Genomic DNA, 26,293 nt, shown 5'->3' with positions numbered 1-26,293 from the left:
TCCCCTGCACTCTGCACTGGTGAGGCCAAACCCTGAGTGCTGTGTCCAGCTCTGGCCCCTCAGGCTGGGAAGGACCTTGGGACACTGAGCACATCCAGAGGGGGCAGCGAGGCTGGAGAGGGGCTGGGAACACAAACCCTGTGAGGAACCACTGAGGGAGCTGGGGCTGTTCAGCCTGGAGAAAAGGAGACTCAGAGGTGACCTTATCACTCTCCACTGCTCCCTGAAAAGTGCCTGTGCTCAGGTGGGGTTGGTCTCTGACAGAACCAGAGGGCACAGTCTCAAGCTACATCAGAGAAGGTACAGGTTGGACATTAGGAAGAAATTTTTCACTGAAAGAATAATAAGGTACTGGAATGCTGTGGTAGGATCACCATCTCTGGAGGTGTTTAAAAAAAGCCTGGACATGGCACTTGGTGCTATGGTCTGGTTGAGGTGTTAGGGCACAGGCTGGATTTGATGATCTTAGAGGTCTCTTCCAGCCTCATGATTCTGTGATTCTGTGAATGCTGCAGGTTCTGCTGCTGCTGCTGGCACCCAGGGCTGGGCCATGAGAGTGCTGCAGCTTTCAGTGAGGGGCAGGGCATGGCTGCAGAGCAGCTCATCATCCAGAGTTCATCATCCCCAAGCAGTTGTCCTCTTCCCAGCTGATAGATCAGGCCCTTTTCTGCTGCCAGCCAAGTTCACCCGTGTTCTCCACTGACAGAGAGATGCTTGCCCTTATTTTTATGTGCCCTATTTTATAGTGGGCATATTTTCTAAATTTAAATCGTTATGTGGAGGGGAGTGACAAATAAAATCCCAACTCTCTCCTGTTTTCCATAACAGATTATTTAAATTACTGTGCAGTGTAGTGTCTTTCAAGGTTTGCTTTTGTGAGTTTCGTACTCCCAGACCCTCTCTTCCTTGCACCCTGGCTGACATTGGGGCTACAGAGAATTCTGCTGGATGTTGACAGGGAAAAAAACCAGCACCAGAGGCTTCCTTGCAGCAGAGCCTCCACTTACTGCAGCGGGCATTAACTTCTATCCAGCACATTAGACTTAAAAGCACACAGCCATTAAGGGGAGCTCTCCCTTCCCAGGAGGGCAGCAGATGGAGAGGGGCTGGGGGAGGGAGGAGGAAGGAGTGTGTGAGGTGGAGGGGCTGGCTCTGATGGAGCTGGAAGCCAGCAAACTTGCTGTTTATTTACCACGTTTGCAGTTTCCCTGGGATAAGGGATTGAGCGTGGTGGCTGTGAGCATGAAGGTTGGTGCATTATTCCTCAGTGTTTGGCTATTCCATCAGTTGATGGGAAGGAAAAGGTGCCAGTCCAGTCCATCTTCCCTCCTGCTCCTCTCAGACAGGGAGCACAAAGGGAAAAAAAAAAAAGTCATTACTTTTTAATTACTCCCTCCTTCCTTAAAGCCACTTTTGGCCAGCAGTGAGCACCAGCAATGGGTTATTTGCTTTCCTGTGAATGGTGAAGTTGTAGTTTTGGGGAAAATAATGTTCAGAATGAAAATTTCACGTCAGCCAGTATATTTAATAAATAGGAGCCTTGTCCTGTACTTGTGAAATGCAGTGATTAGTGACATCATTATTGCTTCCAGAGGGACAGGACCTGCCACTTAAAAATACCAGATTAGGCAGCTCCCTCACTTTTAAGCAATGATTCTTTCAAGGACTCGTTTTCTCTGGCTGCTAGCAGAGTGCATATAAGATTATGGTAATTGACAGATATTAAGGAAGAGAGAAATTTCGTCTTTGTGGTGTGTTTATTTTGTAAATTTAAAGTCATCCGGGCATTCACTTTTCCTCTTGGTGCAAAGCAGTGAATAAATTCAAACTAAACACACAATCATATGTGAAAAAAAAAATATATAGCCTGGGTGTAATCTTTGAATTACTTGAAAATTTCTATATATAGTGATTTCATTTTATATATTATTTATATTATTTGTGTATCTCTCTTGACGTTAGTTTGACTTTTTATCACCTTGTTTGTTAAACAGGGATGTTTGCAGGAAGAATTAATTTTGTTCTGCTCTCAGTAATATTCTGTACCTTGAAAGTTTGCACCTATGGACCCTCTTTGGGTTTTTGAGAGAGAATTGTTATTCATATTGTGATTTGTTAGGTGTTTTGGAGGTTAATTTAATTGTTTGTATCAAGTTCTGAGGACAGTTTTTCTCCTACAAATGCATAATGAGACTGCACACATCAAATGCTGTAGTAGGAATTTCAGACACCCTCAGAGAATTAAAATGCTGATGGTGATGCTAGGGGTGGTATGTGATTTTTTTTTTCCCCCCTTTTTTTATCTCCACTGTGACCTTTGGTGCTGCTGCCTTAATGGCAGGATCACACACACACTGCTCCTCTCAGAACCTGGCACATCTTTGGCACAAAACACAGATTTTAACGCATGGGCTTTTCATTTCTTGTTGGTTATCTGCCACCACCACCTCTGTGCCTTGGAGAAGACAGGTTGGTTTAAAAATGTGTGCATGTAGAATGAAGGCTTCATTTTCTTTGAGTGAGGGCAGGAAGGAAATCCCTGGTCTCAAGGAATTGCAATGCTCTGAATTTGGGGGGATTTTTGTTTTGTCTTCTGGCTCGCTCATTTTAGATATCATTATTACAGAGCTTGTTTTCCTGAAAGGAATCCTTGCATCCAGTCTCGATCATCAAGAGAAAAATATTAATTGAGGTTGGAAATGACATTTGGATCACCTGGCTTCCTTGAGAGTCTGTTCATGCCATCATTTCATGCTGTCACTACTTTCAGTGAGTGTTCCTCTCAGCAGCTTTTACAGATGTCATTCCAGGGCAGGAGAAAACCTCTGGTGAATCATTCATTCAGTGGAGAGTTAAAAGGGATGAACTGAAACTCCTGGAGCCAGGAAGTTGGTAGAGGGTTTTAAAAAAATTTTATTAATTAGTTAATTAATTAAATTATTAGCTCTTATTAATTAGTTCAAATTAAATGGGGTCCTGTACAAGATTTGGAATAAGACATGGCAATTTTCTGTATATCTGTCTATAAAGAGACAGTGCCATTTCTTTGGGTCCAGATGCTTACATAATAAAATACAGGAGGAATATGCTGGAGATGACCAATAAATGGAAGTAGAGAAATGTATAAATGATCTCAAATACCCAGAAATAGCCTGAGATAAGCTGTTGGCCTCAGGTGGAGCTCTTATCACACCTTGGACATATAGCCATATTTATTTATTACAATTTTACTGTCTGCATATGAGTTTAAAGACTTTCCTGCCCTAGCATGAAGTGCACCAGTGTGAGATATATGTGATATATATGATGCTGTGTTGGAATCTGTTTTTGTGTCTTTGTATGTGTTTCATTATCTTCCTAACAAAAAGGGTTTTTTTAGATTTTGAACTTCCAGACTTATGCCTTGTAGTTGTTTGCATGGAAGCGCAGTCATGCTGAGAAAGAGGGAGTTTACAGGAATTAAAGAAGAATATTTCCTTGTGTTTTCTTGGTTTTGTGGGGTTGTTTTTGTTTTTTTTTAAGGCACCAAATGGCTGTCAGTGGGGTAGAATTTCTGTTTGTTTAGTGTGTTATTAGATAATGAGCTCTAAATGAAAAATCAAGCATCCTGCTAAGTGTCCTCTGAGTCATCTAATCCTAAGCAGCATGCTCTGCCTTCAGAGAGCACAGACAGTGCTGGCAGGTGTGCTCCAAGAGTTTAGGGGTCTTTTCTTTTCCCCCTCTCTCTTTTCCAAACAGAAAAAGGCAGAAATTGAAGAACTTAAATGCTGATTCTCTGATGGTATAACCAAAGTAAAACATAACATATAGCATATAACATGGAGCATATAAGATATAATATAGCATATAACATATAGCATAACACATATAATATAATATAATAAATATAATATAATAAATATAATATAATATAATATAATAAATATAATATAATAAATATAATATAATATAATATAATATAATATAATATAATATAATATAATATAATATAATATAATATAATATAATATAATATAATATAATATAATATAATATAATATATAAATACATTATAATATTTATATAATATAATATAACATAACATCTCTATAATATAATAGATATAAAATATAACAATATACATAACACATTATAATGTTTATATTATATAATATCCATATATCCTATTATATTATATTTATTATATTATATTAATTATATTATATTATATTTATTATATTATATTTATTATATTATATTTATTATATTATGTTATGCTATATTACATTATATTACATTATATTTTAAATAGATATTAGAATATTCTGATTTTTGCACCCTCCCAAAAGCTGTAGAAGAAACATTTGAATGGAGCATGAAAAAATTTCTTGAACTGCCTTAGTTTGCACTTAGTTTACTTGAACATTTGGACCTGAAGCAGTGCTAATCAAGAAGCCAGGTATCTGGATAGCTCTGTCTGGGAGAACTATGGAAGAGAGAGTAAAAAGTTAAGGCTGTCACAGGTGGGTGAAGCAGTGACCACACAGGGCACAGCAAAAACCTTTTTGCCTTACTGTAGGGGTTTTTGGTTTGTTAATTTCAGGTTTCTTAATTGTTGAGATTTTTTAACTAACGTGTTGATGAGTGTGGTGGGTTTTAGTGTTGGTTAATTACTTAGTTACTTATTTTTTGTTGCGAGGGAGGAAGACAGGATTAGGAGAAAGGTAAAGTCAGCTTAACATTTTAAAAGGGGATAAAGGAAATTTTATTAGATGGCCAATAAATGGAAGTAGAGAAATGTATACATGATCTCAAATACCCAGAAATAACCTGAGATAAGCTGTTGATACCTAAAAGAAAAAAAAATAGTGAGAATTAAAACAAATTTTTAGAATACTTTTCTTCTCTTTACAAATTTTTTTTTTTTACTGATAATGTAAAGAAACAAACCCTAAAATTTATAGTCAGTTTACTACATTTAAAATAGTCTTTTTTGTAGTTTACTTAGGGAGAGAAGTCTCTCATGTCAATGTTATGGAGATTTCTGTACAAGATGAAAAAAAAAAAAGGTTTTTTGTGGTTCTTTTACAAAAACTGGGGGAAATTGGTTATTGTGAAGTTTTTCCCAACATGCTGCTGCCTGTGTGTTTGAAATCCAGCGCAGGGCTGCACTTGTGTTTTCTCAGGGGAGCCTTGTGCCTGTGCTTTGGGTGTGCCCTCTGCCGTGTGCGATCCAGCTGCCAATTGACCTGGCAGCTCCGGCAGCTCGGCAGGGCAGCAGCTCAGGGGGAGGAGAACCACCTTCATTAACCCCCCAGCATCTTCTGGTCCTTGGCAAAGGTGGGCTGGCTAATTGCAGCAAAGGCCTGGAGCTGAGTGGAGACGTTTTATGAGGTGTTTCCCCCACTGCGAGATGGCACAGGGAGGGGACACCGGCGCACGTGTGCGATTTAAATAGCTCCGCGTTCTGCATCATAAATATGCACCGGATGCAGGGGAGGGAAGGGAAAAAAATAAGCCCAGCACGTTCTCTCAGGATGCTGTTAGGGCCAAGCAGCATCTCATTAGGGACAACTTCAAAGATCAGTTCCTCATGTCCATAAAAACAAGTGTAAATTATCTTCTGTGAGCCTGCTGTTAGCAGTTGCACTGTTACATTATGCATGTAGCCTAGACTGCACATGGTATCAACAAACTGTGCTGGCTTTCATTAGGCTTTCATTTTTATGCCAGGCTGTTTATTAACTTTGCTGTTTATTTGGCTAATACAGTATTTGACTTAAAGTTTCCTGCTGCATTGGCTGTTAGCAGTGACACAGCGCCTGGAAAGGTCTTTGAGGGTTCCAGAGTGCCTGTGTTTTCAGAGAGGAGTGGCAAACAGGCAGTTCCCTCTATTGACAGCTTCACCTGCCTTCTCATCCTTCTGCCTCCTGCACTCTGATCCTGACCCCTCTTGGAAAGAAACTCCAAGGAGCTTTCAGTGATGCTGCTCTGCAGCACCTGGCTTCAATGTTCATGGAGATGGTGAGGAGGGTAGAACCTCAGAGCTGTGTGCTTTCACTGCCCCATCACACACACCTGAAAGGCCAGCTGGGGAAATGTTTTCAAGTGGTGAGATGCAGCTTCTGTGCATGGAAGTCTTGTGGCAGTTTCCTATGGGACCAAGGTTTTTTGAGCTTGTGTTTGCTGCCCTTGCAGAAACAGCAAGATGCCACGGAATATTCTCCTGAACTGTATTGCTAAAAAAAGGAAAAAATAGATTTTTGTGTTTTTCTTTTCCTGTGGTACTTTTGCCTTTTTTGTATGGCTTAATCACTGATGGAAGGAAGCATTCACTTGCACACCTAGTCAAGGCTCGGGTGTGATGTTAAACTCTGGGCCAGCAATTTGATCTGCACAGGGATTTCACAAAGACCTGCACCTTTGGCTCCTCTGAGTTCTCTTGTAACACCCAGCATGGCTTGAGTGTTTCATAATGCCAAGAGATGTGTGGAGAGAGGTTTTGTGAGATCTCTTCTGCCCTGCTTGCTTGGAAGTGGTGGTGCTGCTGGCTGGAGCAGCCCAGGTGCCTGTATTGTACAGCAAAGTTGGGAACTCAGAGGAATCCCTGGAGTCTGGTGCCCAGTTCAGCTCTCCAGCCCTGGTCACCATCTGTCCCTGTGCTGGCACAGCAGCCTGGAAGAGGAGCTGGGCACAGCCAGAGGGGACTGGGAGCTGCAGGGCTTGGTGGAAGGTGAGGTTGTTGGTCTGTATCCCTGCAGGGATTAGTGATTCCCTGCGTTTGATGTGTGCCTGAGAGCTTTCCAAGGCGCTTCCTCCAGGAGACACAGCTGGGAAGTGGCTGGGTTGTGCTGTCCTGTGGTGGTGGTGCTTCAAAGGCTCTTCCTCCATGAGACACAGCTCTCAAGGGCTGGTTTGTGCTGTCCTGTGGTCTCAGCTGCTTTAGAGTTTTCAGCCACACTTCGCTGCGTGGATGCAGCCCCAGGGTGGAAGGAACCCACCCCAGACCTCTGTGTGATTTCCCAGCAGGACATGAAGGATTTCCCAACATTGCTCGAGGTTGTCTCCTTTCATATGAGATAATTTCGACCTCCTGAAGGGCCTGAGAGCACCTGTGGGGGAATCAGTGAGAATCCTGAGTTTCTGCAGCGCTTTCAGAGCGTGCAGAGCGCTGAGCCGCCCGGTGTTGCCACGGTGGTGATGATGATGATGATGATGATGCAGGGGTTGGTGCAGGAATGCAGCAGTGCCAGTGCAGTTTGCACTGTGGCACAGTGTCTGCAGAGCCCAGAAGGGCTCTGTGTTTGCCTCAAACACCCGTGGTCAGCTGGCTGTGGAGCCAACCCAGGGCTGTTGGTAATTACATGTTGTGAGACAGGGGCCATGTGGAGGGAGGCAGCACTTTTCTGGGACAAATAGCCTGGGGATAAGCACAACACAAATGCACAAATGAGATTCAGAATGGGCATGGGCTGTAGGGGGGGAACAGCACCACCAAACACCCCCAGAGTCCTGCAGCCCTTTGCCAGAAAGGTCTGGAAGGGCAGCATCATAAACTAACTTGCATAGAAAGTGAAAGACTTGTCTCCAGGATGAAAAAACCTGCAGAAATCTATAATCCAAAGAAATCTTTATTCTATACAATCTATAAGAAGGTACCTACCCCCCAGAAAGCCCCACAGGGGCTCTGGAGCTTGCCTGTGCTGAGGCCCTGGTGGAGCTGTGGCCATGGTTGTGGGATCATATCTACAGGAAAATGGACATGTCCTGAATGAACCAGCCTGACCCTCTGGAACTAAAGAAGGAGGTCATCTTTGGGGATAAAAGAGCTGATGCTGTGAGGAGAAAGAAGCAGCAGGAAAGCTGTTAACAGGGAGAATGGTGTCAACCCCAGTAAAATGACACTCACAGCATCTACCAGTTAGATTAATAAAAAGATGCCTGCTTTCCTCCTGAACAAAGCAGAGCTACCAATCAAACAGTGCATGACAAGATAAGAAGTAAATATAAACAACCTTTAGAAGCACAATAAGCAGCTTTTGCTTGATTCACATTGAATCTGCAGAGTCCTTTGTCTCCTCTCCTCACACCAGGTCCCACTGCAGGTGGAATGAATGGGGCCTTGGGCAGGCAGGGATGTCTTCCACCCTTGGAAATCCTAAATCTCCATTTAGAACTTCTCCCAGGGCAGTTAATCTGAGCAGAGGCCAGATGTGCACTTGGGTGCAGCTGGTGTACTTCTGATGTTAACCATGTCAGCAGATCTGCCCAAGAATGACCCAGATTGTGCTGGTAAAGCTTATGGTCGTGGTAGGAAGTAGCCTGATGGAGGCAAAAGTCTTGCTGCTTCCTAGGTTTAGGGTTTTTGTTTTGTTTCATGTTTATTGGGGTTTTTTTTACTCTTGTAAAAACACTGAAAAACTTATTTTCTCTAACAAGCATCAAATTCTAGCGCAGAGTTGTCTGAATTTTAATGAAATTAAAAAATACCAGCTCCTTCCCTTTGGAAAAGTTGCTGCTTCTTCAGCAGTGTTTTCAAGTCTAATGAGCTAAAATGCCTCCTTTAATTTATTTTTTTTTTTTAACAGAGAAGAATTTGAGGAATCCAAACATCCCCGTGCTGTATTTGTTTCCACATTTGTCTGTGCACGTTCATGTGCATACACAGGAGAGACAATGTTTGCATGCACTGAGAGCTTTGCTGTTTTTTTGGAAGCCTGGATTTTAAAGCCCTTCAACCCCCCAGCAGGGCTTGTTATCTTGCTGAGGAGTGATCAGTTTGATCAGAAGTTCAAGGCTGTGTTGGGAGGAAGCCTTCACTTAACATCATTGTTGAGGTCTGGCTCCCTGTCTGCCCCTGGCAGACCATGTTTGAGCAGATAAGATAAGAAGTGGCAGTGATAGCCAGGCTGCAGGGTTACTGGAAGGGCACCAAACAGCCTGGCCAGGGGACTTGAGAGCTCTGATCCTTGGTTGTGATGGGTGATTGAGATGTTCTTCTCACGGGGCTGGCAGTTAATGTGGCATTCCTGTCCCTCGGGAAAAATGAGGTGGTTGCAGGAAAACAGAGACAAAGCAGAGTCTGTGAAAGTGGGCAGAGAATCATTTGGTTTTTTGTGGTCACTTGGTGCTTTTACTGCTTCAGGAGCTGCATGTGAGGATACAGTTTTGGCCAAGGAAGATATAAAAAGAGTGAAGCGATAGAAAAGCCTGTCAGGTCAGGACTGAGATGGTGTGACTGGAAGGTGTGAAGAAGGTTGTGAAATACAGCCCCTTAGAACAATTAGGGAACTGCAGCCAGTCTTATTATCTCTATTATATCAAAAACATTTTCTTTACTTTTTTTCTTCCTTCATTTGTTGTTGTTTTGCTTTTAGTTTTCCTGCTGTTTCCCACCCAAGCCTAGCACCATCTCCAACAGGAGTCATCTCCAAGTTGAACACGCAGAGCGAGATCAAGCTGTGGCTGCAGATAGAGAAAACTCTCATTAGACCAAGGAGCTCCTCATTTTTGCCTTAAGAGGAAAAAACCCACCACCCCACTTGACACCTGGGAGAATGTCTGTGCTGATGCAGTGTGCAGCAGAAAGGAGGCAGCTGCGCCCTGCTGCTCATGTGCTTCACTTGCGCTCACACCCAGCTGACTCTGCTGAGCTGAATCCAGTCCTGGAGGGACCAGGCAGCTTCCAGCACCAGTCCAAGGCAGCAGCCACCCCGTGGGAAGGAGAACAGGGATCTGGGTCTGCCTGAATCCTCCTCTCCGGGCTGTGCTGTGCAGATCTCGACTCTCAGTCAGTGGAGCAGCTGCTCTGTGAGCGAGTGGGGCTGGGAGGAGGTTTGGCTGAGTACATGCCTGCTCTTGGGAGGATGTGAGCTCCAGGGGTGGGTCCTGGGCTCGGGGGAGAAGAAGGAATAGTGGCCTTCACCTGTGAATGGAATGGGTGTTAAAGGCATTTAACCCTTGACAGGCTGCCTGATGTATCCCCTGGGGCAGAGCTTGTTCAGACACTCATAAAAGAGGGAATCACACATTAAGAATGATCAGGGAAAAAATGCAGGGCACAACAGGTCCTCGTGGTTAACACTTGGGTCTGTTTTGCTTAGCAGTGTGAAAAATGACAGCAGGGCTGGGGCTCAGCAGCGCTGCCCGTGCTTGCTCCTGGCTGTAAAAGTGGCTGTGCGTTGTCTTAGCCCCAGAGAGCAGCCCTGACACCTGCTACACTGGTGGCAGTCCCAGGGCTGAATTCCCTTGGTCCCACACTCCCTCCACACCTTCCCAGCAGGCTTGGATTGGAATGCCATTTTTGCTTGGACTGGAATTCCATTTTTGCCATCAGGCTGGGAGCTGAAAAAGCGAGTGGCACGTGCCAGGAGCCAGAGACCTTGCTAAACTCCTGGGAGGGCAGGTTCCCTTCAGACAGCTGCTCCTCTGGGCTGAGCACAGCAAGGCAAGCCCCTGCTCCTGATGGCTGGGTGCATACACCTGCCTCAAGCTGCAGTTCAAACCAAGTCTGTAATTCAGGCTGTTCTCTGAGCCTGCTTGCTTAGCAAAGGTCGAGGGCAGAGCCATTGACTGGCTCGTGTTTGCTGGGAGGGGTAGGGTGTCACAGTGATCTGAGTGATTTTGGTGTTTTTGCAGAAAATATGCCCCTGTGCTTGTTAAACTGAGTTGTTTGCTGCTCTTTGGGTGAGCAGCTCTCAAGCCATGGTAACAGCAAAGTGTTGCTTTGGTGAGGAAGGGTCTTTGGGGAGATGGTGATGTTTCAGACGAGAAAATGTCATTTGTGTGAGTGAGATGAGCACAGCTCTTTGGAGCTGCATGGGATTCTCTTCATCACTTGAAGGTGATTGTTATTTAAAAAATCCATCATGTTATTTGACAAGGAGAAGAATGGATGTGGTTCTTGTTACTGTAGGTAACAACAGTGGGGAAAAGCAAGTGCTGGAGGTGGGTTCTGAGGCAAAAGGAGTCGCTAGTGGAAAGCCTCTGAGCATGCCACCTTTCATTTTCTACAGCAACATGCAGGCAAAGCCCTTCCTGAGGAAAGATTTAGAGCTGAGTTGATTTTCCAGGAGGTGGAGAGCCCAGAGGATTTTAATTCTAGAAAGACATGGTTTTGGCCTCTAGGGGTATAGTTAGTCCCAAGTCTTCACAATCTGCAGAAGATGAAGGATCTCAGGATTTTATAGGCTGGAGTAAACCAGCAGAGTAGAACTAGATGGAATAATGAATTGCAGAAGGGATTTCTGGGACAGACTGGAGTATCTTGCCAGTTTTACCCTTAAGGGCTGTATTCATTATGAAACAGTCCCTGAGCCTGTTCTTGATTGCCAAAACCTTTGGAGGGAGGAAGGAGGAGAAAGGTTGCAGGAAATTAGTCATTTCAGTCAAAGAACTGAGACTCTTAGCTGCTAATTTTGTGTGATGTAGGTGACTGCGACGGTATTGATGTGAACAGAGTGGTTTCACCCAGCTCACATTCCTGTCCTATTATGGTCACTGTGAACTTTGACTTTATTGACTGCAGCAAGCCCTCTGCAACTGGGGATTTCACTGGCACTGCCAGAGTGCAGAAACCTACAGCCCGGTGGATCCACGTGGAAAGAAAGAAATGGTCGAGACAGCTGTTCCCAGGCTTTAAGTTCCATGTTTTTTCAAGTTTTTTTTCTTCTTCTTTTTGTCTCCTCAAGGAACTCAGTGAATTAGCCTGTTTCCTTAAAAACTACCCTAATAGTTGTATCTTTTACAGAGCGCTCAGTAATGATTTTTTGCTGCAAGCTCACAGAAACGTTCCTTTTCTTTTTTTTCCTTTGCACTTCCCCATAGCCTTGCAGAGCTGTGGAATTCTGTTGTAGCCTGTCCCTGGAAGGTGCTTTTCCCTGCTCCTTAATGGATAAAATCAAAAGAACTAGGATTTCATTTACATGCTGAGAAATATGACTGTGGATGGGGAGGTGGGTGCAATTTTACACGTATTTTTGTCAAAGCAAAAGTGGTTTTTGGATTGTTAAACTGAAAGCAACATCCCCAAATTAGTATAGCTGAGTGCCCTGATATTCCATCTATTTGTGTGTTTTGGTTTCGTCAGTGTCAGTTTTATTGCTAATTGTCAAGAAGCCGAAGCTTTCCTGAAGTTTCTATTATTGGACTACCTATTAAAAACATATAATTTCCTTCTCCTTTTAAGTGCTAAGAGGAGCATGAGGCTGGAAATCAATGCTGTGTATCCATATAGGGGAACTGATTCAAGACAGTTCCTACAGAAAAAGGCTGTTCTGCAGCTGTTCCTTGAAAATTCCTCCTGGTGTGGACAGTGATATTCTCTAGGAAAAGTGCTTCAGCTAAATCAGAAAACAGGCCTGTGCCTAATAAATGGATTCCCCAGGGAGCCATAGAGGGAAAGCAATGGTACTCTTAATTCACACAGCCTGCCTGACTTCAGAGTAGCTGCCTGTTTTCAAGCTTTGAGAAACCAGAAGATAAATAAAAACTGGGAAAGAACTCTTGTATAAAAATAATAGGTGTGCAGTTTTGGGGCGGGTTTTTTTAGTGGTGTTTTGTTTTGTTGAGGAAGACCCTGGTTTGGGGGCCTTTTTGTTAGTTTTGTTGGTTTTTTTTACCTCATGTCATGTGGGTTCTGAGGTACCTTTAGCTCATTTATGACAAATGTGGTGGAATTAATCTCTGTGAGTGTCCTTATGAGGCTGCACAATTCAGTTTATGCCTCCCCAGCACAGAATGCATTTCACCCACCTTGGTTACTCCCATCCAAATGGGAAGTGCTGGTTTCTATTTGTTCCGCTGCAGATAGGACGTTTGGTGATTTTTGCATGTCTAATTGCACTGGCTGAAGTAATGAAATTCCCTCTTTTGTTTTGGAGCATAATCAGCGAGATTGCATTTGCATTGCTTATAAAATGAATCAGGGAAGTGGAATTGTGTTGCCCACATCTCATTTCGTGTCGTAAAGCGTTATGTGCTGCAGCCTGCTTCCCTCCTTCCCAGGGCTGCTCCTTGTGATGCTCTTGCTCTAAATCTCAAACTGCAACTATTTTGCCTTTTGTACTCGACACAGGAATTGCTTTCTGCAGCGTGCTCCTACATCTGTCATGCCAGCTAAAATCCTGGTAGTGCTCAGCACAAGAACTGGGAAGCAGGGAGTTCTCAAAGCTTTCAAGGGCAACATTGAAAGCAATATTCTGTTGCATATTCAGCACTATTCATTTGGTCTGTACAATTAGCAGCAACCTCTGAGTCATAGGTGGCAATGCCTTCCTACCCTTCACAGATGGAAGCTGGGTGTTGAGAGGTTGTGGCTTTGGAATATCCTTGCAGGAAACACTGAAATCAAAATGATTCTGTTGTTCTTCCCCCTTTTCTCCTGCCTTTGTTGCTGGCACAGAGGCAAAAGTAAATGTGTTTTTAAATTGAGTTTTCTAAAAGTATCCCTGAGGTAAATTTCTATCTTGACTATAATTCATTCTTGGATTTATTTGATTTTTGGGGATACATCTTTGGAAATGAACGGTTTAATGCAATAAGAATAATTGCTTACTGCAGGAGCCAGTAACAGTTCTGATAAATATGAATGTCCTAGATACTCCCACTGAGGACTTTGAAGTCATTAATTTTTATTATAGAAGTATAAGCAAAACACAAATGTTCTGAGATAACCTGTGGCACTGTGGCTGCCCACAAACACTCTGCCTATTAACTACATTATTGATAAAACCTCCTGATCCTGTATGCAGCACTGCTTCTCATGATATTGTATAAACGTGATGTGTGTCAAATAAATGCCACAGTCAAGTTAAAGTGATGGCACAACCGAAGCAGTCAAACAAAATATCCGTGAGATATTTTGTTTTTTCCATGAGAAGATGGTGGTCTGGATTTCAGCAGCCTCTGTCACATAGAAGTACTTATGGAAAATGAATGAGAACACCAAATAATAAGAGAGATTAAAAAAAAAAATAAAAGGGGGGAGAAAGCGAATCAGAATGAATTGTGCATTTCCAAGGAGTATCTCCAGCTGGAGTTTCCTTTGTGCAGCTTTCTGCTAGTGAAGATATGAGATTTTTTTCTGTCCCACAGCTTTATCCACCAAGCTTTTTCTCTCTTGAACTAATGTTTGTATCTCGAAATACTGTGGAATATGTACTGTTTGACCTGAGGTTTCCTGGTCATAAGTTATTTAATACTGGAGAGAGAGAGAGAGAGAAGGTGGGGAGAGCTATCAGGGAGAATCTTTTTAGCTGGCAATGTATTTGGCCCAAAATGTGTTTTACAAATAAAAGAACCTGCTTTCAGAGCCTGTGGTGCTGCCCACTGCAGCCCCTCCACTCCAGCCACCAAGGAATTGCAGTTTTGTTGGTTGAATCCCGTTGGATGTGTGTCAGGGAGACTCTGTTAGCTGTCATGAAGACAGTTGCACTGGAAACATAAAGGATAGGAAGATTAAAGCACTAAATTTTCTCCAGCAGAATTTGAAGCCCAAAGTTGTCTCTTACCTTCCTGTGTCTCCAGCAAAGTTCCTGCGGAAGGTTGAGAGCATATCTTTAGAGCAGAAATTGGTTTTTCGAAGTTAGGTAGGGGTTTTTTTTTTCTGTTTTTGTTTTGCTTCATTGTTTGTTTTTGGTTTTCTTTTTTTTTGTTTTGTTTCCTCCTCTGCAGCAAAGAAAATTTTATGAGATAAGTATATACACCCTGGGACTGCTGCAGATCTCTCACTAGTCTAGATCTAGAGTTCAAGTTGAGCTTAAGACAACTGGCATCAAAAATTTTTGCAGTGGAATTTCTAGGAGTACACAAAGTATTAGGCCAGCTGTGTGACTACTAGGGCATAAAAGCTTACCTAATTCCAGTTTTTAATGTGGTACTGAGCTTTTTTGTTGCCCTGGGTGCTGGGTAGAGACCTGTGTTTGGTGCTGGTAGAAGGCAGCCCATAATCTCCTCTCTATTCCTATTAGACACCAGGGCTTGACTTTCGGGGGAGAGCTAAATGGTGTCTGGATATTCTCATCTTCCCTGTGGAAAGCTCCTTAAATGCTCGTGGTTTTATGGCTAACACCTTGGAGAGGCTGGTCAGAGCTCAGGTGCATCCTAACAGAGACAGGTTTTGGCACTGGTTTGTGGGTGCTGGGAACTGCTCAGAGAAAAGGGTCAGGCAAGCTTTGCCAGACATTCCTCTGGGAAGTTTTGAGAAAGCTCAGAGAAAGAGTTAAAGCGTGTATTGAACTTCTTGTGCATTGCAAAGTGTTTACAAAAGAGTGTTATTCCTAATTAACCATTGGTGTAATGAGTGTTAATTAGAATTAAAACAATCGTACACCTAGTGTTTTGAACTTATTGTTAATTGTTTACAAAAAGAATGTTATTCCTAATTAACAACAGTGCAAAGAGTATTAATTAACGACCAATCAAGTCCACTTTTATCATAATTGCCTATAAAAAATGTGTAGTTTCTAATAAGCTCAACATTTTACCTTCTAAAACCTCAGAATCTGCATGTCACTGCATTCACCCATCCTCAATGCAACAGGTTCACGTGCACAAACTCACATTGCAGGTAACACATGATGCCTGCCAATTTACTTTGCAGTAGTATGTCGTGTTTAAAATAGAATGTCAGAGGACATTGCTTTTTGAGGTCTGCCCTCCGGTCTGTTTGTCCCTCCTAACTTCTGTGACAATCCCACAGCTATGCTGGTGGCACTCTGTGACTCCAGCAACTCAGAAGTGGTGTTTGGTGGCATTTTATGCCTTCAGTATCTCAGAAGTGGTGTTTGGTGGCAGTCTGTGCCTCCAGTAACTCCAAAGTGGTGTTTGGTGGCACTCTGTGCCTTCATTAACTCCAAAGTGGTGTTTGGTGGCATTCTGTGCCTCCAGTATCTCAGAAGTGGTGTTTGGTGGCATTTTATGCCTTCAGTAACTCAGAAGTTGTGTTTGGTGGCACTCTGTACCTTCAGTAACTCAGAAGTGGTGTTTGGTGGTACTCTGTGCCTTCAGTAACTCAGAAGTGGTGTTTGGTGGCATTTTGTGCCTTCAGTAACTCAGAAGTGGTGTTTGGTGGCACTCTGTGCCTCCAGTAACTCCAAAGTGGTGTTTGGTGGCATTCTGTCCCTTTAGTAACTCAGAAGTGGTGTTTGATGGCATTCTATGCATTTTGTGCCTCCAGCAACTCAGAAGTGGTGTTTGGTGGCATTCTGTGCCTTCATTAACTCCAAAGTGGTGTTTGGTGGTACTCTGTGCCTCCAGTAACTCCAAAGTGATGTTTGGTGGCATTCTGTCCCTTTAGTAACTCCAGAGTGGTGTTTGGTGGCATTTTGTGCCTTCAGTAACTCCAAAGTGATGTTTGGTGGCATTCTGTCCCTTTAGTAACTCCAAAGTGGTGTTTGGTGGCACTCTGTGCCTCCATCAACCCAGAAGTGGTGTGTGTCCAGCATGAGTGGGCTCTCCTTTGAGCAGGGCTTTTGTGACTCATTTCCATCAGCCCCGTGCAAGCCAAGCCAGGAGGGAGAGCAGCAGAGAGGCTGTGGTTAGCGGCGTGTTTAGGAGAGGATGGAATTGCATCCCATCCCTTGGAGAGGGTGGTACCTGCAGGTCAGGGGGCAAAATGACTGAGCAGGCTGAGCAAAGAGGTTCTGGCCTGCACTGTGTCCTTAAGTTGTGGCTTAAAGAAGAACACTTGTGTTTCTGGAGCTGAAATTTCAAGTAGGCACTATGCCTTAGACCAAATATGTGCCGGGGGGAAAAGAATCAGAACCAGCCTCAAGTGGTTCTTTGCAAACACTCTGGGCTTAATCCTGTGGGTACCTGAACAATGAGTATTTGTTTCTGAAACATGAAGAAAGGTTTTAGATTTAAGAGCAAATTCCAAAGATAAGGACTTCTCAAAATTTTATGCAACCTCAGGTCCACTTGCCCACTTTCCCTATTACATAAGAGTTATTGTCTATTTGGAGAATTTATCATCTCCCAGAAAATACAATGAATTATGCAGATGAATTCTGTACATTTTATGACATTCCAGATATGATTCTTAATATAAATGGGCATCAGCAATGGAGTACCTGCTGCAGCACATGCTTGTGCAGTTGTGTTTTGGCAGAACCTTGTGCCCTTGGTGCCTCTGATCAGAATTGTGCTCATTTCTGAGGAGGATGGCATGTCAAATTAGAGCAATGTCATCTCTCCTGCAGATCTGCTTCTGCTTGTTTTGGGGTGCATTTTTTCCCCCGCTGCATTTTGCAAAAACTGTTTTACTGTTGAAAGAAGGGCTGGAGCCTTCTCTGTGGTTTCCATCCTAGAAGTAAATCCAGCACATTTTATGATTCCTGCAGTTGGAATGAAATGATTGGAGGGATATTAATTTAGCTTTGCTAAATATATCAAAATGGGCATTTTTCAAACCTCATTGTCCTTAAATTAAAGTTGGATCTAAACTTGGGGTGCCGGGTTGTACTTTCGGAGTGTATTTCATGAGTTGGTGTTTGGATTGCTTATGGTAAGGAAATAATAAAAATACTTCAGTGGAGAGAGCTTATTGACTTACCCTCCTAGTAGGTGCAGTTTTGCCAGCAAATAAGTTCTGTCAGGGTAGGAGATAGATGATTTATAGCAGTCCCCCAACAACAGCAGCAAAAGAATAGGGGAAAAGTGCTTCTTAATGAATTTTACTTGAAACCATACCAGCATAAGAAGGGTTAACTATTTTATTTAAAGGAAACTTCTGTCTGGGCCTTAGAGTGATGCTGACACTGGTATTGAAACTCTTTTTTTTCAGTTCTGCTTTACTTCTCTAACCTTTGAAAAGCCACTGATAGCTAAATTTTAGAAGGCATTTTGTTGACTTTAAAGAATTTTTTTCTGCAAAGGGATGATTAGTAGGATTTTCAAAAATGCTCAAGCAATTCTGTTTCTGAATTCCCATTAGTATCAAAGGCAGAGGTCAGGTACTTCAGAAAAGGCCAGCTGTCTGTTTGCCCCTCAAAGAACACCATGGCAAATCTGGATTTTAGCTCTTTCTGCCTTTATTACTGACCAGAATCCGGGTTTAGCAGAGTTTGGAGTCTTTAATTAGTTAAGGTTTAAATCGGGCTGAGAAGATATATTATTATCAATTCCTTGTAAAGGAGAGTTTTCTTAAATTTGCCCAGATGATGACAGTGGGTAATATAGGTCTTTTCTGTTTAATCTCATAAATCTCACTGGAAGTAAAACAGCTCCAGAACCTGTAATAAAAAGATCCATCATTTCCCTGCAGCTATAATTGTTGGAAGCGTTGGCAGTAAGCTGCTGAGCGCTGCACTGAATCCTCCTGTGGCTTTGGAAATGTAATTTATTTTTTTTTCCCCCCCACATTGCACCGAGACACAATTAATGCCATTTCTGTAATAAATATCAGACCTCTGTTTTACAGCTCTCCAGACCCCTCTGAGGCTTTGCTGGGTGACACATGTCCAAGGAGGTTTCCAGAAGAGGTGGGGCTCTCCAGCAGGTTTGGGGGAGTCTGTTCTTAGAGATGTGTGTGCTTGCACAAATCAAATCTACCAGGGAGAGTGTGGAAAGGTATTTGCATCCCTTTGTTTTCGGTCAGACAAGAAACCAGATGTTTGGCTTGGTGTTTGAGCACACTGGAAGACAGAATCAAGTTAACAAAAGCATTAATATGTATGATTTAAACAATTAATGGCTGACAGTGGCCAACTGAAGCAATGCTATATTTGGGCATTAATTTTGTGTATTGAGAGGAAATTAGTGTTTGGCTTTGTGTCTTCAGCATGTGTTGTATCACAAAATCAGCTATGGGCATGTAAATGTTTTTCTGATGGGAGAACTTAAATGACATTTGTGTTCATGTTTTGAAGGTTTGGAAATTGGGATATTAAATTTTTGTTTCAAAATGTAGGTACATGTACAGTTTGATATAGTCCTTCTAGTCTGTGGCCTTAAAAACTCAGTTGAGAATTGTCAAATTGGCCTAACAGCAATGAGGTTTGGTTGGTTTGTTTGTTTTAAATAAGAACAATTACATGTCTGTTGCTTTCATTCCATTTCTTGGATGCTACCAGGCATGCAGGTGCATTTCATGCTTTTTTTTTCCTTCAGCTGAGAGACTTACTGATAAATTTTAACAGAAATTAATTAAGCCACCAGTTTCACATGATTGCCCTCTTCCAGGACTTGGGACTAGCTCTAAGAGCAGTAACAAATATCACAACGTAACAAAGCTGTGAGGTTTGGATACAGAAACTAATACATTTAGTTTTCACAGTAAAACCCATTATTTTCTCCTGAATTTTTCCATGCCAGAGGCAGCATGTGTAGAGACAGAGGTATGAATTCAAAGAAACAAAAACCTGAAGATATAGAAAATATATTGCTTTTGTTTTCCCATTCCAAGAAAATTTCTTCCATTGACTTAGCTGAGGAGGGGGAACTAAGCACTAAGAAACAAGCTTTTAACAGTGGGGTTTTTTTCAGAAAACATTTGTATTTTAATCCTAAAAAAACCACACCAATCTAATTGGCTCTTAGAAGAAATATTTTGTTTGCAAATTTTGAAAATAGGAGCAGCAAGAAAAGCATGGAATTATTCGAGAGGAAGCTAAACTGTAAATAAATCCAGTGATGACTATTCCCAGGAAGCATGAGTGGGATGCTTTTTAAAAGCTAGTTATATAGATCTGCTTTAAATACCTAGTGACTGAAGAGGATGTCTCCAAGTGACTCCCAAAGTGACTCCCAAAACAGAGTGAGTGCAGCAACACACGTGGATTCGATGTGGCACACAGATGTGGAGCCTGTGCTTAAATGGATGCTTAATGAATACTTATTTAGATGTCATAAAGAATAAGCCCACAAACCCAGTCACAGATATACCCAGAGGAGTAATTAGTGAGATGAAAAGCCAGCGTGTGATGTGACACGGGCTGGGGAGGACGGGGCCGTGTGCCGTGGGGCTGTGCGTGCATCTGGAGCAGGGGACAGGAAAATGACCTGCTTTGCTTTCACCTGTGGCACAGGCAGCTTGCAGAGGGCTGGGCTGTGAGCAGGAGTGATGCTGGTTCGGGCTCTGGGGCTGCAGGAGGGGTTTGCAGCATCTGGTGGTGCTTTGTCCAGCGTGGGTGCTGCGGGAGCGATTTACTCCATGGCAGGAACTGGAAACTTTCCTGGCTTAATGGTTAAGGTTTTTATTCCGTCTTCAAGGATGAATTGGTTTCTTGGGAATCCCTCTGTGAGAGGGGATTTGGAGTCTGCATATCTCAAAAGCTGAGAGAGCAGGGCAGTGAACAGTCTGTGGGGTTGGGCTCTCCAGCCACAGGCATTCCCAGGCTAACCCACCCCTGTTAGATTAAGTTTTTTCTAACTCAGAAATAAAAATAACTCTAAAACATTTTAAAAGCTTTTGTTCTATTTTCAATCTTGTGTAAAAAAAATTTACATGAGATTGTGTATAATGTGTAATAGTGTAAAAATAATTTCCACTATTACAATCAAAAACTAATTCTTAATTGCGATCCATTGTTAGTGTTTCTTAACTTACTGATTTTAATCACAGATGCTACAAATGTTTTAAAACTAATAATCTAAAATTACCCCCTCATAAGTCTCATTACAGTACATCTTTCATAGCTCTATTTCTCTAAAATATCTAGTCTTATTTACTAAACCAACCTTTAAAACTTATTTCTAGTTCTAGTTCTCTCTCAACAATATCTATCTTATTCCATAGTATTTCTAAAGCAACATTTCTTATCTCAAAGTTTGTGCACAAATACATACTGTATAAACTTTTTATTCAACTTTAAAAATTCTCTGCAAATTCATTTCTCACACACCCCCAGACCCTTATTTTCAGCATTTGAACTCACCCATGCAGAATTATCCTTTATCATCAAAACTGACTCCTTTCAGGAAGGTGGTGCTTGTGTGCTTTCTGAGCTTTTTTGGCAGCAGGGTCCCAGTGTGGCTGCAGCTGTGTCTGTAGGAGGGCTGCACTGCCCTGCCTGTCTCAGAGGAGCTTTCCAGCCCTGCTCATTTATAAGACATCCTTATGAGTAACTGGGGTAGGCTTGGGCTGAAATACACAGTTAACATGTCTCCTCTGTGGCAAGGCATCCTAAATCAAGTCCTTTGCCCCTGTGTTGTTGCTGCATCAGGGATGGCTGAATAAAGTGACGCAGATTTTTGTGTTGTTCAAAGGTAAATGTGAAGTTTATTGTACATCACATTCTTTTTATAGACAGCTCTGAGGAGATCAGACCTGATTGGTCCTCAATTAACACTCCTCACATTATTGGCTGATTAGGAGCAGCACTCTTCGTGTACACATCTTAGAAATAAAGAAGTGCAAGAACACACATGGAGTCGATGTGGCACACGGACATGCATAATGAATACTTATTTAGATGTCATAAAAAATGAACCCACAAATCCAGTCACAGATGTACCCAGTGAGTACAGGAGTACAGGAAGTAGGAACAAGACATTATTATTATTATCCTGAGTACAGGATAATGGGAACAACACTCTTCTTGTATAGTGGTACTTGCAGCGTCTAATAGGAGCAACACTCTCCTTGTGCACACCTTGCAAGTAGACAAGGAGTTTAAAACACCCGTTGTAAAGATTTAGGATTCTTTTAATTCTTTCTCTGAGCTTTCTCAAAACTCCCCAGAAGAATGCTTGGGGAATTTTGTCTGACTTTCTCTCTGACCAGGCTGTCAGCATCCACACCCCTGTGCATGTGCAAGGCCCAAGGTGCTCCTCTTCTGTTGGTCCTGAATTCAGCCCTTGCTGCTCAAACCCCCCTGCTATGGTGTGGGCTGCTCATTCTTGCTTGTTTCACCTCTCACTGTGAAAGCCAGGCTGGGCTTTGCTGTCTTAATCTTTACTGATATTTTAAATTTAATTTTTAATATTTACTTAATCCTAATATATTTAAATTACTCTGAAATATCTCTTACTGCATCTTTCCGTGAGCATGCTGCTCCAAACGGAGTAACCAAATTATCTGTGAAGTGTTTCAGTCTGCCATGTCAAAAAGACTGAAAAAACCAAGTTGTTGTTGGTGATGGAGAGTGTCAGAGTAAGGTAGATGCACTGTGTTTTCAGCGAAGGTAAAGAACAAGTTGAATTTCTTAGGTACGTGCTCTAATTCAGCAGAATGGTGGTGGACATAATTTGAATTAATTAAAATTATTGTTATAATTAATTATAATTATCAGGGCTGAACTAATAATTTTATTTTATTATTTATTATTTTATCTGCTTGAACTGCAGGAAGGGTCAGATGCAGGGTCAGAACTGTCCCAGAGATTTCAGCAATGCCAGCGTGCAGCCCCCAGCTATTGGGTTGTGACTGGATCAGAAAGAAGGGGGAAAGTAGAAAAGGAAGAAGGCAGATCAGGAGGAAGGGTGATGCTCACAGCCCAGGGTGTCACCAGAGCTGTGACAGGGCAGTGCCTTGCCTTCAGGGTCCAATCCTCTCGGGGTGCAGTGGGAAAGGAGGCTCTCATATTGCTGTTTGCCATGCTGCAGCCCTGGGTGGAAAGAAAACTTGAGCCTTTAGGGCTGGCAATAACAGCACTTTTATTAAGTTTCTGTGGAAGGACTGCTTTGAGTATGATAAATGGATGGACTGAACACAATCACCTGCAGCATCTCACTTGGAAATAGTTAGTAGAGAAATGCTGAATGAGAGAAGGAAGCTAAGATGTAGAAAAAAGGTTACATCACAGTGTTTGTAAAGGAGAGAAAGAAGGGTCAGGGACTTAATGAATTTTGATGATAGACTTTTCTGTAAGCCATGGCACGAATGGAAAAATCCTAAACCAGGTTTCAGTGCTGTGCTCTGATGCAGAACAGGGTTTGGTTGGAAGCTGCAGAGCAGAGCAAAGCCTGGCTGCTGTGTACAAACAAAACTGGGCTCCCCAGGGCAGGCAGGGCTGGTTTAGCTCCAGCAGAGATGCTCTGAACAAGTTCTGTGCTGCTGATGAAAGCTGGTGTTCAGTTTTTGTGCTGTCTGGAGGAAACTGCTGGGAAGTAGGGAAATGTTGATTTGGGGACCCCCATATTTTGGGGAAGGAAGACACCATGCAGGAAAGCACCATGACTGCAGTTCTGCCCAGCTTGCCAGCACAATTTCAATGGATAAATAAAATTTTTCTCTGGAATAATAGCTGTGTTAATTTCAGACCCTTGCTGAGAAAAAAAACCAAACCATTGATTGTTGGACTTTTCTCCTGGGTTTCTGCAGTGGTAACAGTTTCATGGCTCAGGTCATTGCACCTGGTGCTTGGGGTGGAACAGGAGGTACAACACCAAACCTCAGGAACAGCCATCCACCAAATCCTCTGCTCTCCAGCCCAGCTGGCAGTAGAATCTGTTTTTAAAGTAAGCATCATCTTGGAGAGCCTGAATTTTGCAAATTAATTCTGTGGCCCATGTCAGCAAGGTATGGTACTTGGATGGTAAATACAGCTTGATTGGAAAGACCTGATTATGGTACCTAGGAAAAGCCAATCTAACAAATATCTCCCCCCTACTGCTTCCCCCACTAATGTTTTTGCTGTGAATGGTCTAACAAATAGAATAAATAATTAGCATTATATATATATAATATATTAATGTAATATATATTATATCTAACACATAATTAATTAATATAATATAATATAATTTTAAAACTCCAACAAAATTAAATTCTAACTCAGTAAGATCTTGTTAGTAAATGCATTCACAGGGACAGTTTTCCACTGGAGACCAGTACATATACATGTGGAGTCTGATTTCTGGAGCCACTCTAAAGCTCCCCAGGGCAGGGAGCTGATTTGCACCCTGGAGGATGCTTCTGGTCTTTCTCACCTATGCAGGGAGCTGAAGTTCAAGGCACTGGCAGAAGTTTTCACACAGTTCAGTGTACAGTAAAAACTAAATGCTAATTTAGTTTACAGCTCAGTAAACAAAAGCAATACTTCAGAAGTCAGTATTTTCTTTAAAGTTTGTGCTTTATTTTCTATTACTGACCATACATCTCATCATAGCTGTGGGGATTTAAGACAAACAAATTCACAGTGATGTCTACTGGTGTTTGTTTTCAGCGTGGAGAGCACAACTAATAAAACCTTTTTAATTTTATTTTTGCTTTCAGGCACCAATTTTTGAATGCCTGTTGTGCCAGTTTGCCCAAATAAATCTTAGAACAGCATTATTTTGGGATGCTTTCAAGTAGCTGGAGCTTGGTTTCACTGATAATTTGAGATGTAAGTGGACTATTATTCTGACATAACTCCTAAATACCTCCACATTTCTAGCTGAAGCTAAGCTCTAACCATGATCAAAGTGGCACATCAATGGAATGAGCTGAAGTTTTGTGGAATTGGGATGGGATTTTCTGTGGCACTAATCCAGATGCTGTGCTATTCAAGTGTTGAGCAAATCAAATTATGGTAACTCTGCAGAGAAATAATTGCTATTCCAAAGTAGTCAATGGATTGCCTTTTGTATTTAAGTTTTTCTGTTACAAATTAGAGCTTCTAACCACTAAGTATGCAAAAAGCATTTTGGTTACCTATTTTTTTCCTCTATTGTGATTTAAAAAAAAAAATCACCAAAAACCAAATGACCAGACTTCCATGATGGGTCACATGCAGTTCATAAGATCAAATTACCAAATACAGCTTGCAAATAACCAATTGAACTAAATTAAGATCAAATTACCCAATACAGCTTGCAAATAACCAATTGAACTAAATTTCTAGCATTGTTTGCTATAGAAAAAAAAAGTTTTATATGTGTGATAGCACATCAGCCCTGACTTTTTAGATTCTGGGATGATGAGCTCAGGATTTTGTTTGAGTTTAGGTAGCTGCCACTAGACTTGGTTCTGCAGTTTCCAGCCTCCATCAAAGCACTCCTGAATGTACCTTATTGTGTGTAAACAAATGATCTGTGCTGGGATCTGTAGGGGAACCTGTGCCCTTGAACAAAATCAGCTGCTGAGTGTTGTATTTGCTGGGAACCCCTGTGGCAGGAAGGAATGATGAATCTGAGTCCATGTTCTCAGAAGGCTAATTTATTATTTTATGATACTATATTATATTAAAGAATGCCATACTAAACTATACTAAAGAGTACAGAAGGGATACAGACAGAAGGCTAAAGGATAATAATGAAAACTTGTGACTCTCTCCAGAGCCCCGACACAGCTTGGCCCAGATTGGCCAAAGAGTCAAAACAATTCACATGAAACCAATGGAACAATCACCTGTGGGTAAACAATCTCCAAACACATTCCACATGAGCACAACACAGGAGAAGCAAATGAGATAATGATTGTTTTCCTTTTTCTCTGAGGCTTCTCAGCTTCCCAGGAGAAAAATCCTGGGCAAAGGGATTTTTCAGAAAATGTGAATGCCACAGCTGAGCTCAGGTGAGAGCCCGTTCCTGGCCCACCTGGCAGACCTGTTATCCCATGGCCCCTGTGCCTCTGTCCATGTATAAAGCACAGTTGTAAAACACCCCAATTCCAATCCCCCTAAATCCATGTTAAAACACACTTTAGTATCCCAGAGTGGTGCCTTGTGTACATTTAACCTTCCTTTCCTCACCAGGTAAGTTTTTAGCAGCGCCGGGTTTTTGGCAGAGCGCAGCGTGTGTCGGTGGACGCGTGGCCGCTTTCCTGGAGGGAGCGGCGTGCCGCTATCTGCAGTAATGGATGTGAGGCTTTGAACCTTGTGACTGTTGTGGGATCTTTGTGTCTGCTCTAGGGTCGACCCCATCCCATATGACACTCCAAAGCCAGCGGGCCACACGCGCTTTGTCTGCGTCTCAGACACGCACTCCAGAACAGATGGCATCCAGATGCCCTACGGGGACATCCTGCTCCACACGGGCGACTTCACCGAGCTGGGACTGCCCTCCGAGGTTAAGAAGTTTAATGACTGGTTAGGTAAGGAATTACTGCCTTTTGGTGACCCCAATTAACCCCTCCTGTCCCAGTGTCACTCACTGCCTGCTAATTGAATTAGGGCGCTCCAGAAATCTCCCCCCCCCGCCCGCGCTCGCTCCGCTCGTCTGAGTGTCATGTGCTGCTTCTAGCCTCACTTGTTAATAATAATAAAAATAAAACAATAAAATAAATAAAAATAAATAATAATAATAATTCTGTTAATTAAGACAAATTCAGAGACATTTCTTTCTGCATTACCTCGGGGAAAGGATTCGTTGCACAACAAGAACTGTGCAGCCCCCGGGAGTGCTGAGGAGGTGGTGGCACCTCATGCAAAGGATGCAGTTTGTCCCCTCA

General features: G+C 42.5%; 1 protein-coding gene across 1 annotated transcript in view; it reads left to right on the top strand.

Moving 5' to 3' along the window:
• Positions 1-26,293, top strand: part of MPPED2 (metallophosphoesterase domain containing 2) — a 115,136-nt gene that overhangs the window by 14,231 nt on the left and 74,612 nt on the right. Inside the window, exon 3 of the mRNA XM_084208012.1 lies at positions 25,755-25,936. Coding sequence (XP_084064138.1) covers positions 25,755-25,936 — 182 coding nt within the window. The remainder of the gene's footprint in view (positions 1-25,754; positions 25,937-26,293) is intronic.

The sequence above is a fragment of the Fringilla coelebs genome (assembly GCF_963513975.1).
Source record: "Fringilla coelebs genome assembly, chromosome: 6".
Classification (NCBI taxonomy): Eukaryota; Metazoa; Chordata; class Aves; order Passeriformes; family Fringillidae; genus Fringilla; species Fringilla coelebs.
Note: the sequence above shows the minus strand (reverse complement) of the source record. Positions and strands in the feature narration are given on the sequence as shown.